This window comes from Xyrauchen texanus, chromosome 7, assembly GCF_025860055.1.
Source record: "Xyrauchen texanus isolate HMW12.3.18 chromosome 7, RBS_HiC_50CHRs, whole genome shotgun sequence".
Lineage (NCBI taxonomy): Eukaryota > Metazoa > Chordata > Actinopteri > Cypriniformes > Catostomidae > Xyrauchen > Xyrauchen texanus.
Window position 1 is genome coordinate 39,587,408 of NC_068282.1, and position 13,492 is coordinate 39,600,899.

Here is a 13,492-nt window from a genome sequence, read left to right on the forward strand (position 1 = left end):
ATAGATGTTGGTGAGAAACAGATCAATATTAAAAATTTTACTAATCATTTTCCTCCCTGCCCAGTAGGTGGTAATATGCACAAAACATGTGAATTGCCAAAAACAAAAGAAAAAGAAAGTGAAAGTGGAAATTGATAGGGGAAAAAAAGACTTAATTATTGATCTGTTTTTCACCCACAATGATAATATTGTTTCTGACTATATAGATTTAACCACTGGTGTGGTATGGATTACTTTTATGCTGCCTTAATGTTTTTTTAGAGCTTAAGAATTTTGGCACCCATACACTTGCATTGAAAGGACCAACAGAGCAGAAATATTCTTCTAAAAATCTTAATTTGTGTTCAGCAGAAGAAAGAAAGTCATACACATCTGGAATGGCATGAGGGCGAGTAAATTATGAGAGAATTTTCATTTTTGGGTTAACTATCGCTTTAAGTTTAAAAAAAAAAAGACATTTTCATGAAAAGGCACATTTTGTTCCGGTCAAATGGAGTAACCCTAAGAAAACATTGGTATTCATAGCTCAAAAATTCATGATAATTGAATAAAACTATATATATATATATATATATATATAAACACATAGAAAACTTTTTTGAAGTTGTGTGCACTTATGTGTATTTAAGATGTTTGGAAAGTATTTTAAAACCTTTTACTTGATAGTTACATGACTTAACAATTTTTAAGTCATTAAATCTTTTTTTTTTTTTTTTTTTGCTATTTAAGCTTTTCAAAAATGGATGAAACCAACATAGACACAAATACCACATTTCTACGAACATGACACCTGTTTTTAAACTAGTGTCATGTTCGTATCACAACGAACAACCTAATATGCAGGGTTGTGGAGTTACGAAACAGAAGTACCTGGAACACGTATTTTAAAATACAAAATATAAGTAACTATATTCCACTACAGTTACAATTTAAATAATCTGTATTTAGAATACAGTTCCATTCAAAAAGTATTTTGATTACTGAAGAGATTACTTTGCATTTTATTGTCATTTGTTTCAATTAATATTTAGTCTTTTCAGATTGAAAACATTTATACATATAAATGATGCGATGCAAAGTGCATTTGAACAGCGGTGAATCACTTTCTTATGTGTTACATTCATATGGGCAGACAGAGAAGTACGTTTGAAGTAAGTCTGGAGCACGTTACCTGACACAATAATATTTTTTTTATCAAGAAAATTCACGTTGGATCATAATCTAGTAAGAAGTTTGATATTAGGGCAACAATCATATTCATGTTAATATTTTTTGTATTGTTTTCCTGTAAAAATATCGAAAACTCCTTATAACAAGATCAATTTGATTGATCTTGTTTTAGAAACAACACTGCATAAGATATTTTGTTTTTTTCAGAGAATGTATTTTTAATGTGTGTATTTTGTCTTACTGTACTGGCAGGGTTTTTATAGTCAAAACAAGTGAAAAAAATCTACCAGTGCTGAAGAAGTAATCCAAAGTATTTAAATACGTTACTGACCTTGACTAATCTGACGAAATACGTTACAATTTACATTTTACAGCATGTATTCTGTAATCTGTAGTGTAATCTGTAAAAGTAACCCTCCCAACCCTGCTTATATGTCAATGACCTGGGTCAATACCCTGTATTTTCACAGATCTCAGATTTGCTTTTGTATGCCACCTACAGTTTGAGGTTTTACAACCTAACATATGCTTAATAATGTGTTTACTTTATGTCAATGCCAAATGGGCGGGCGTATTTCGCTATTCTGCAATTCATTGGCAGACAATTCTGTCAGTCTCCTCCCATGTTGAACGTTAAGCGTTTCCTGCGGGTGTCCGCGTTACACTTTAAAGCACGTGACCTTCTCTATATCAACACAAGGACGCCATTAATGCTAAAGGCAGACAGTCGGAAAATCAGAGGTGAGTTCATACGGAAGTGATGCCAATCGGAGCCTTCTAACACGGTGAGACTGGCGCGCTGTGACGGACATTGTTTGTGGAAGTCGTTACAAACTCTTAAGAGTTTGCATTCGTTAGCTCGACGGTCTTTTCGAAATGTAGCTGCTTTATTGTTGTTTTAGCCAGGAAGTGGCCTGACTAACAAAAACAAGGCCTAGACATCTGGTAGTGTACTGGTGTATTAATGTGAATTGCTCCGGGATTCACATACAACGCGATTAAAAGCTTCTGGTTTAACGCATCAGTGTTGCATGTCATGTGTATGTGCTTTTTTGAAGGTATTGAGTTAAATCAGCCTTGATTTATTGGAACAAAGGCTTTCGTACATGGAAAAGAATCCGCGTTTATCTCCTCTGCGACCCATTTGTGTTTTACTGTGCTTGTAATCCGAGAGCTGAGCTAATTCAAATCAGAACAGCCTGAGCACCGTCACCAGCTTGATACATGTCAGCTGTGCTAAAACCAAGATCATGGTGTTGTGCTGTCAAGTTCAGCACCAAACATGGCAGGAACATTGCGATTTAGAGGCCGTAGTAAAAGAAAGACAGCGTTTGAAATATCAGTGTTAGAAATCACCATTTTGGTTTAGAATCTCAACCCAAATCTGATACAGATTGTCAGTCAGCACAGAAGGTTGGCACTTAAGTTCAGTACACAGCCTTTAAAACAGGGAAGATGAAGAGAATTATGTAGTGTACTACAGATTCAGGAACAAAAACCAAACTAACAAAACATGAAATTTTGCATGGAATGCATGCGTTTACCAAACAAAAGGGAAGGAAATTGCATGTAAGCATTATCGTCTAATGACTGCGTTCATATTGAACAGTTTGGGGTGCTTTCTGTTGGGTGTGCACTAGGGATGTGCACAAGTAATCGATTAATCGAGTACTTGTTCATATTTAATTATTTGACTAGTAAAAACACTACTTGAATAGTGCAATTTGATTTTCTTTGTTTTTGCCTGTAGTGGGCAACATTGAAACTGCTTCTTTCACCTAAATCTTGTCGTAAAAGACAATTCTGCAATTATTTAAAGTGCTCATGCCATCTGTCTATGACTTGATTTCTTCAGAACACAAATTAAGATTTTTAGAAGACTATTTCAGCTCTGTAGGTCCCTTCAATGTAAGTGAAGGGGTGCCAAAATGTTGATGCTCCAAAAAGCACATAAAAGCAGCTGAGAAGTAATACAAACAACTCCAGTGGTTTCATCCATGACTTCAGAATTGATATGACAGGTGTGGGTGAGAAACAGTTAAATATTTAAGTCAATTGTTGCTAGAAATTCTTCTCTCTGCCCAGTAGGTGGCATTAAATATGTGAATCACCAAAAACACATGAAGAAAGTTAAAGTGGAGATTGACTGAGCAGGGTGGAGAATTAATAGTAAAAAAGGAATAAAATATTTAGGTTTCTCACTACATCTATCATATCGCTTCTGAAGACATGGATTAAACCACTGGAGGCACATGGATTATACTACTTTTATGCTGATTTATGTGATTTGTGGAGCTTTAATATTTTAGCACAGATTCACTTTTCATTATATGCACCAAAAGAGCTGAGATCTTCTAAAAATCTTAATTTGTGTTCTGCAGAAGATAGTCATACACATCCAGGATGGCTTGAGGGTGAGAAAATGATGCGAGAATTTTCATTTTTGTGTGAATTATTACTTGAGCATTATTTTGCCCCTGTACCAAACAACTTTTCCCATGCCTGCTCTACCACCTTTATTGTGCAGGACATGACGTGCCAAAAGATCCTGCTTATTTAGCATTTTTTTTGCATTCCTTGCATTATTTGAACAGGTTTTATTCAGAACAATAACGTTCTACTCACACTACATTTTTTGGGGAAGTACCAGTACTTTTACTTTAGCATGATTTTTCAGGTGGTCTTACCACCCCTGCCCCGGTTTCACTTGCTCTTTTTCTGCATGACAGTTGTAGTGCCCACAGGTTAAGATTAGAGTTCTCACTTGGCAAATGTGAGTTGAAAAAAAAGCTCTTAAGACAGCATAATCCTCCAATGCAAGTGTTATTTTCATGCTGTACTGTAGAGCATGGGTATTTATAGACCGCTTGATGAAGTGTGCAGAAGGAACACAAGCAGGGGGGGTTTACAGAAGAAGGAAAAAAAAAAAGCATGACTACATGAAAACAACAGACTAAGGTGGTGCATCTTTGTGTTAAAGGAATAAATCACCCAAAAGTAAAACAATCTGTCATTATTTATTCACCCTCATGTACTTCCATGGGGTGGCAAGCCCCATAAAGGAAAAAACACTGTGAAAGTACTTGATACAACTTCCTCTTAAGTCTCAAGTCCTCTTAAGCGATTCAACCACTTTATGTGATGAATAGACCAAAATGTAAGTTGTTGTTCACTCTAAAATCAAATAAAATCATTGTTCACCTCATGAATGCAGGGACCAAATTAAATATGGCGACATATCAATAACATCAAACTTAATTGTTGTATAATGATGTCATGACCTTTGGCCTCAAGACTCGCAAGAACCAATGAGGTTTGTTTTTATTGATGTGCCACCATATTTGATTTGGGCTGAAATTTCAATCTTTTTCACTCAAAGTGACTGGATGCCTTCAGAAGACTGAAAATGACGCACGAGTCACATGGACTGCTTTTAGGACACTTTCTTTTTTTTTTTTTTAAGCTTTAAAGTGAGTCCCTGTCAACTGTCATTGTATGGTAATCTGCAGTGACATTCTATAAAGTATCTCCGTTTGTGTCATATGGAATGACATACGGGTATTTAAATTATGATCGAATTTAATTTGTGGGTGCAATACATTTTTAAGCTCTCAAAAGTAGGTTAGGCATTGCTGAATGGGGATATGGTGAATGGTAATGTTTTTGTCCCCTACAAACACACATTTTTGCTGTTGTCACTCACACTTTTAGAACTCAACCGGCATACTGCTGGAGGCGTCTTTTAATACTTGACAGGTGGTGGTAGTCCACGATTGAAGAAACACCTGAAGCATTTCCTTACACATCCTTTTTTATTTATGGAATGTATCTTTAACTGCTGTCATGGGTATGCAGCTGTAATGCATTCTTTCAAACATTTTCTATCTCTGTCTCTCAGGGTGCAGTTCAGAGATGGATTCAAAGTCTCGTCGGTTTCCATTCGCTGTCTCCAGCTCTTCCATGCTGTCATCGCCCTCCTCCCTGTCCTCCTCCTCTTCAGCGCTCAGTGCTAGTCGTCTCTATGGCCGAGGGAGCGTCCTGGGGAGAGATCACTTTAGCAGAGAAGCTTCTGTCAAACTAGACTCCGAGTATCAGGTATTACAGTGACACTCATTTCTGCAGCGTGTGTGTTAATATGCTGCTCCTCAGTTTCACTTTCTCTGAATAATCAGCTCTTCCAGAGTAGAGCATCTGCTGTAACAGTCGCCTACAAACCTTAAGGGAGATTTAATCCAAAAATAAGATTTCCTCATGGCACGCTCATGTTCCAAACCTGTATGACTTACTTTCATCTGTGGAACACATGTTGTGCCCACATTTCATAATAACCTAATGGGTTCCAAGGAAATATGAAAATATTTGTGTAATATTAACAAATGTTTTTTTTTTTTTTAAAGCAGTCCCATATTTTCTTATCCTGCATGTGGCATAGCTATGCTGCCTTTATTTTGGCAGAAGCATTTGTTTTGGTGATACATTGAAGGTAGTAGATTTGACCATGCCCTTTCACAGCAGCAACTCACGCAGACTTTAAATAGCTGCCTTTGCATTTTAATAACCGCACTTTCACATCGGCATTTTGATTTTATCATACCAGTGCAAAAATAGAGAAAAAGGTCAACTTTAATTTTTCATGAATGGATAATTGGCCTTTTCTCCTTAAATTTTACTTTCGAAATGGTCCATTAATGAAGTATCTGGAAAAAATGAATAATTAAAGTTTAGAATAATTTTTCCATTTTGTGCTTTTGGCATGGTCTGAACTGAACGGTTAAGCATTACATAGACCGTCATTGTATATATTTGTTTCTTCCAAACTAGGAATGCAACTAGTGAGCCTGTTATTCTGCCTAACATCTTTTGTGTTCCATAGAAGAAAGTCATAACGGTTTGAAATAACATGTGGGTGAGGAAATAATATAAATTTTGATTTTTGGTGAATTACCCCTTTAAAAAACCATCCTACATACTTTTGTAGCATTTACATTTCACACTGAAGATCTCCTTGTGTTTTCAAAGGTTTTAAAAGGACTGGACCATTAAAAGGACCAACATTGTGTCCTTGAGCAAGGCACTTAACTCCAGGTTGCTCCGTGGGGATTGCCCATGTAATAAGTGCACTGTAAGTCGCTTTGGATAAAAGTGTCTGCCAAATGCATAAATGTAAATGTAAAGGTGCGCAAGTGTCCATATTTGTCAGTTTGGCTCTATTTGTACCCTCCCATAGCCCACATCCAGTATAGCACAACCGTACAATTTACAAAGATACGTGTAATGGTAAACCCTGGTGTCCATAATTACCAATTATGGTAAGTATAAAAAGAGGATAACTAAAAGTAGTCAGTTATTCTTTGAAGCTGGTGGTGACGTCACAAAATCTGTGAGAGAACACTATGTGAAGTTTGAGTACAGTTTGTTGTGTCTACCTTTTTAGTCAGTAAAGCTTCACAAGGTTTCTAGAAGTATGACTGTCAGTCTTTGAGTGCTGTAAGCATCTCAAGTTCTGCTGCACTTCTGGGTCTATGGGAAGGTCTTCAGGTTTCACTGGCTTGGTCCATTGGGCTTTTTATAGGCCATGCTGTATTCCTGGACCTGGTCTATCATCAGCCTGTCAAGGTCTGTCTCGCTAGATAAGGTAACTGAAGCTCCCAGATTGTTTTTGTCTCTTGGAAACACTCAAGATCATGTGTAAAAGCAAGTGAAAACTTTGCTACATTAGTTTAGTCAGTGTTAGTGTGAAAGTAAAAAATGACATTCTGTAAGGCACAAATGAAAGTAAAAGGGTCCAATAGACAAAATATTAAAATGCACATGGTTTCAAAAGTATAGTCACAAGTGTAAACATGACTTATTATTGACATGATGTTAAAATTGCTTGCTAATCTTGTCTGTGTAAAGTTATTCAGTATTTCAACTTCACTGTCATGATGACATAATACTGGTAAATCCTGTTGGCCTAAATACTGGTAACTTTCGCACAATGTAAAGGATACCTAAAAGAGACCTACCTTGCATCCTGGCTGGAAGTTTGAGGTAGTTCATTTCCGGTGAAGTCCATCCCTATCTGTGGTCTAGGCAGTGGCCAGTGAAGTAGGCAGCAGTTCATCCTCTGAAGTCAATCGTTGTAGAGTGAAGTGAGGCAGAAAGTGATTATCGAAGCTCCCCTAACTGTCTGGTTGGCACAGACTGCAGTTAGTAGTCATCGCTCAGCGGCACAGACTGCAGTTAGTAGTCATCGCTCAGCGACACAACAGTCAGAGTGGGACAATCTGAGTGTATATCTGAGTCCCAACAATGCTAGGAAGGCTATTCCATAGTTTAGGAGCCAAATAGGAAAATTATATTGTGTCCTTTCTAGGTACCGGTACTATCAACAGGCCAGACTTTTTGCGATCGAAGTAAACATGAAGGGTTGCTTGAGTACTAAAGGGCAAGGCCATTCATAATTAGTACCTCTGTCAGAATTAAGCAGAAGGAAATTTCTAGCCATCCAGTCTTAATTACTGATACACTATGCTAACTTGGAAAATTTCATTAGGTCTCAAGGAAATATAAAGCCAAGTTTGTTGGCATAACAGTGAAAACTAATTATGTGGTTCTTGGTAATGTCTCCCAGGGTATGGATATACAGGGAGAAAAGATGACCTAATACAGAGCCCTGTGGCACTCCATGCTTGTAATCTTAAACTCCTCATTTACATAAATTGGTAGCGGTCTGATATAAACGCGATGACTGTGCGAACACCGTCCTGTATCGCACGTTGATGTATAACTGTGATGTTCCCTCTGAGCTGCGTGCTACTCGCACGGCTGCACTCAAAATCTTTGAACCTCAATTTTATGTGCTGAATGCAAAAAGGGTAACAGAAAATGAGTCAAGTGTGTACTGTATCTAGATTCTTGACTTACAGAGAATGAGCTTAAATATGGTGAGCTTTAATTCAGAATTACTGAATTCAGCATGTTTCTTAGAGAACATGCGATTCATTCCTAATAGGCTATTCATACTGTGGTTGTGGTCGACAGATAAGGGGTTTTCAGTGGTCTGTTCTTAAACTAGTTAAATGTTAATAAAAACTTAAATGGTTCTATTTATTATTAGTGTTTATCACCAGTGTTGGGTGTAATGCATTACTAGGTAATTACTGTAAATTAGTTTTCATAAAAAAAAGGGGTTACTCTTCAATTATTATTTTTTATCCTTTCCAATTTGGAATGCCCAATTCCCACTACTTAGTTGGTCCTCATTTTGGCATGGTTGCTCACCTCAATCTGGGTGGCGGAGGACAAGTCTCAGTTGCCTCCGCTTCTGAGACAGTCAATCTGCGCATCTTATCATGTGGCTTGTTGTGCGTGACACCGCACAACTTGCCACATGCCCCATTGAGAGCGAGAATCACTAATCGCGACCACGAGGAGGTTAACCCATGTGACTCTACCCTCCCTAGCAACCGGGCCAATTTGGTTGCTTAGGAGACCTGGCTGGAGTCACTCGGCACACCCTGGATTCGAACTCGCAACTCCAGGGGTGGTAGTCGGCGTCAATACTCTCTGAGCTACCCAGGCTACAATTACTTCTGATGTAATTGCGTTAAATACTGTATAGACTATAGAACAATTCCATATAAAACGGTGAATTTAAAATCTGAATTTAATGTTAATGTTTTCTAATTTAATGCTGCCTCCTTAAATTCTTTGGCCACTTTATGAATAATTTATTCGATTTTTATATGATTTATTTGAAAGAATTAAAAGGACAGTTTCATGTCTATCCTAGTATTTTTCATCTGATTGAGGTTGATAAGGGTTTTAGAAAGTAATAAGTAATGCAATACTTTATACTTAATTTTCAGAGAGTAATTATTACAGCATTTACACTGATGATAATAATAATTAGTTATTAATTAACATTTTTAGAGTAACTTATCCAACACTGTTTATTACAAAGTATAGAGAATAAGAAAATGCATGTTCTTTGTGTGTTGGAGCTTCAGAAATGGCTGTAAATTTATTTAAAAAATGTTTCCTCCCATTTTCTGCCCAATTTGGAACTCACAATGTGCTCTTAAGTCCTCCATGGTGGTGTAGTGACTCTGTGGCAGAGGATGAAACTCAGTTGCCTCCATGTCTGAGACAGTCAATCTGCACATCTTATCACTTGGCTTGTTGGCGCATGTTGTGGCTTCACGCTATTCTCCGCGGCATCCATGCACAACTCGCCACGTGCCCCACCGAGAGTGTGAACCACATTGTAGCAACCACGAGGACGTTACCCCGTGTGACTCTACCCTCCATATCAACCGGGCCAATTTGGTTGCTTAGAAGACCTGGAGTCACTCAGCATGCCCTGGATTTGATTTCTACTCCAGGGGTGGTAGTCAGCGTCTTTACTCTCTGAGCTACCCAGGCTCCGGTTGTAAATTCTGAATATTAATAAAAGTATGTCATTGTATCAAAATGTTTCTGTTCTTGTAAAACACTAAACCATTGAGATTACGTTTCAAGGAATTTTGAAGGTTAGTCTCAGACAGCATGAAGCCACAGATCATTCACTGCATGCATGATGCATATTGCAACAAAAATGGCAAAAGCTGGCAGAAAATCCTTTCTGATTGGCTTTAGGCAACTCTTATGAGATTTTTTTTTTCCCCATTTGAATCTGTTTATAAAATGTAGAGAGTACTGCTAGAAGCAGATTAAGTGATTAACAGGGGTGGAAAGAGTACAGAAATCACACTCAAGTAGAAGTGCTGTTACTTCCCCAAAATATAGTGCGTAGAGTAAAAGTAGCTGTCCTAACAAAAAGTAAGAGTAAAAGAGTAGCTCATTTAAAAGTACTCATGAGTAATGAGTTGAGTACCAAGTTGCAAAACCTATGCCTAATTATAATGAATACTGTATGCCAACTTTTAAAATACATCACTTATCTATGATTAACACTACATGAATGTGATTCCACAAAATAAAAGGGAGACATAATAACAGAAATTAATGAAAATAACTTTACTCCAATACACTGATCACCATTTTAAATCGTAATCTATGAAACCATTACATTAAAATCAGTTTGTGTAGGGTCTAAATTTCCCTTCAATGCCTACCGAGCATTATTGTTGTGCATAAAACATGTTCCTTTTAGGCCAAGAAATAGTTGTAATCTCATGCATGAGGCACAATTTTCTGAAGTTTGTGACTGGTGGAATGTTCTGCTGAAGTATTGCTCTACAAACATTGATACTTTTCTATTTTTATAAATGCTAAGCATAAGTATAAATCATTTTATTATTTCTACTTTCCTGGTAATTTATTATACCAATTAACACTCTACATCAGGGGTTAGTATAGTTAAAAAACGAACCATATTTGAAAAAATATTATTATTAAAAATGCCACTTTTATTCTATTACATTAATACTTTTAAAGCTACTCTAGATATTCGTCCAAAACTAGCAAGTGGTTTTCTCATTTCCTAGTTAATGTTGTTTGATTAATGGCCTTTTTATGACTGTGCCTACTAGACGATGCTCAATTCGGTTACATGTACACTTAAAGTCCAACATTTTGATGCAAATATGCTTTTTTTTTTTTCTCCCCACTTTTTAAATTCACTTTAGACTTAAATGACTGCATTTACATTAATGCCTCATCAAGACGGGCATTGGCAGAATTGTGTATTTGGTAATTTAGGTGCAAACCCACATTGGCGCTCAAATATTAGCCGCCTGTCAATCAAACAGTGTGCAGCTTTAGGAAATAAAGAGTCAATCTTTTATATTTCATCTAGATTAACCAACCAGTGGTGCTCTCGCAATTGATGTAATGAATACCCCTGTTCTAGATGTATAACATAGGCTAAATATAGAAAACTACTCAAGTTTGATCGAAGACATCTCTTTTTCTGATAAACATCTAGATCATTTTATTGCCCTATTGATAACATTGCATTAATCTCTCACATCAACCCAATAATCTCAATGATAGATAATTAATTTACAGGCTACATTATAGACACATAGAATCTAGTAAGCAGAAATATAAAATTTACCTCTGTTTCTTCAAATTAGAGGCAGGATAAATGCTGATATATGGCTTAAGCAAGTTGGCACGATCAAGCAATTGGCCTTTTCACTGTGAAAAGCCCTTTCATGGCTGTGATGTTCAGGTGTTGAACTGTGCTTGATGCATTCTCCACGTTTGTAGCCAGATCTGCAGCTGCCGTTCAAGTTAACTGCAATTTGATTTGACTCCCTAGCCAATCATATTTAGAGATAAAAATAAAATCATTATAGGGAAGTAGCGAACACAGACGGTGGATAAAAAGTGCAGTAAAAGTACAGTTACAGCACTTAAAATGTTCAAGTAAAAAATGCAATTTTTAAACTACTTAAAGTACAATTCTTGAGAAAAAGTAGTTACAGTAATGTGAGAATTTGTTACTTTACACCCCTGGTGATTAAGTTATTATTTGAATAAGTTACCACTTTGTTGCATGTCATACCACACTAAATAATGAGAAAAGAAAAAAAAAAAGACAATTTTGAGGGCGACTTAATGCCTAGAACTGGCCCTGACAGTGGCTGGAGGTCGGCCTGCTGAGAACATTTTGTACCAGGCCCAAGAATTCCTAACTGCAGCCCTGACGATATATCACGAAATAGTAAATGTTTTCTGTAAAATCAATAAAAGGGGTTAATACAGTATCTCACAAAAGTGAGGACACCCCTCACATTTTTGTAAATATTCGATTATATCTTTTCATGTGACAATACTGAAGAAATGACACTTTGCTACAATGTAAAGTAGTGAGTGTACAGCTTGTATAACAGTGTAAATTTGCTGTCCCCTCAAAATATCTCTACACACAGCCATTAATGTATAAACCGCTGGAAACAAAAGTGAGTACACCCCTAAGTGAAAATGTCCAAAGATTTTTTTTTTGAGGTTTGGTATATTAAATAACCTTTATTGTAATGCCTATTTTTGGAACTTCAGTCAGTGTATTAAATAATTTCTAAATGAAAACTACTTCCTCTTTATTTGCAACAAGACAAACAATGTCAAAGTAATTAAATAATAAATAAAAAAATAAACTTGTTTTAAAAATCAACCTTACCAAAATGCTCAATTTCACAGTATGCCACATTTCAGTTTGACCAATATATTATTATTGTAATTCTAAACTTTCCTCAAGAATCTTAATATCTTAAAGCAATGTCACAAAGAAAAGAAAACAAGTAAAAAATATCCAGAAAAGAAACACTTCTTGAAGAAAATAAATATAAAATAAATGTCTTGCAAAATAAATAATCTTTTTGAATTTATAATAGTTTTTTGCATGCTTCATTTTAAAAACAGATAGCTTGTATTTTGAGTGATTATATCGTAGTGCGACAGTTTGCAGATTATGTTTTCCTGCTCTTTGCTGGCTTTTGTGAACCCACACCACAGATGTCACCTGGTTTTATAACAAGCTCCTCTTCATTTTCTTGACCAGCTTGGTAGTCGTCCTATTCTGTGGAGATTTCTTTCTCCATTTGGGGTTTTCCTGGGTCAGTAATGATTTGAGGTGCATGAGTGATCCCGCTCTGAGCTCTCCTGTCTGGAGCGCAAATATCGGAAAGCCTGCTGGACTCGCACGCACTTTGGAGCTCCAGAGACACTGCGCGCCAGAGTCACATAAAACATTCGTGTGTCAGATAAGAAGAATATTTGGTGCTTTTGAAGCGGCAAATGTGAGATGAAGGCCATTAAATTTGCTTAGGTGGCGGCAGAAAATGTTTAAATGCTGGAAAACCCTGTCCATTTCTTGAATTCTCTGTCTCACGTGAACCTCTGCCCACAGAGAGAGAAGCACATGCTGCACATGGATATTTACGTATCGTGATATACACAATATAGCAAAATCTCTATTGATTGACACTTTATATTGTGCCCCTATCGATCGATCGCCCAGCCCTACTAAAGAGCATGTTTTGATCAATGGAGTCAAAGGCAGCACTAAGATCTAAATCGGGCAGCTGTGGCTCAGTTGGTAGAGCCTGTCTGCCACTAATCGCAGGGTTGGTGGTTCGAATCACTCCACATGCCGACTCCATATGCCAGTGTCCTTGGGCAAGACACTGAACCCCAAGTTGCTCCCAGTGGCGGGCTAGGGCCTTGCATGTGGTGTATGAATGAGTGTGTGAATGAGTCAGTGTAAAGCACTTTGAATACCGTTAAGGTTAAAAAGGCGCTATATAAGTGCAGACCATTTACCATTTAAAGGCACTTGAGAGATGCAGCTACAGTCCGATGAGAAGAGCAAGTCATTTGTAAGTATGGT

General features: G+C 37.0%; 1 protein-coding gene across 3 annotated transcripts in view; it reads left to right on the forward strand.

Moving 5' to 3' along the window:
• Positions 1-13,492, forward strand: part of LOC127646163 (E3 ubiquitin-protein ligase MARCHF7-like) — a 37,715-nt gene that overhangs the window by 12,588 nt on the left and 11,635 nt on the right. Inside the window, exons 1-2 of one of the 3 annotated variants that reach the window (XM_052129636.1) lie at positions 1,795-1,911; positions 5,069-5,265. In XM_052129636.1, coding sequence (XP_051985596.1) covers positions 1,881-1,911; positions 5,069-5,265 — 228 coding nt within the window. In that variant the 5' untranslated portion in view covers positions 1,795-1,880. Of the gene's footprint in view, positions 1-1,794; positions 1,956-5,068; positions 5,266-13,492 lie in introns of those variants that run through there. The other 2 variants (XM_052129638.1, XM_052129639.1) reach the window with 2 other exon arrangements.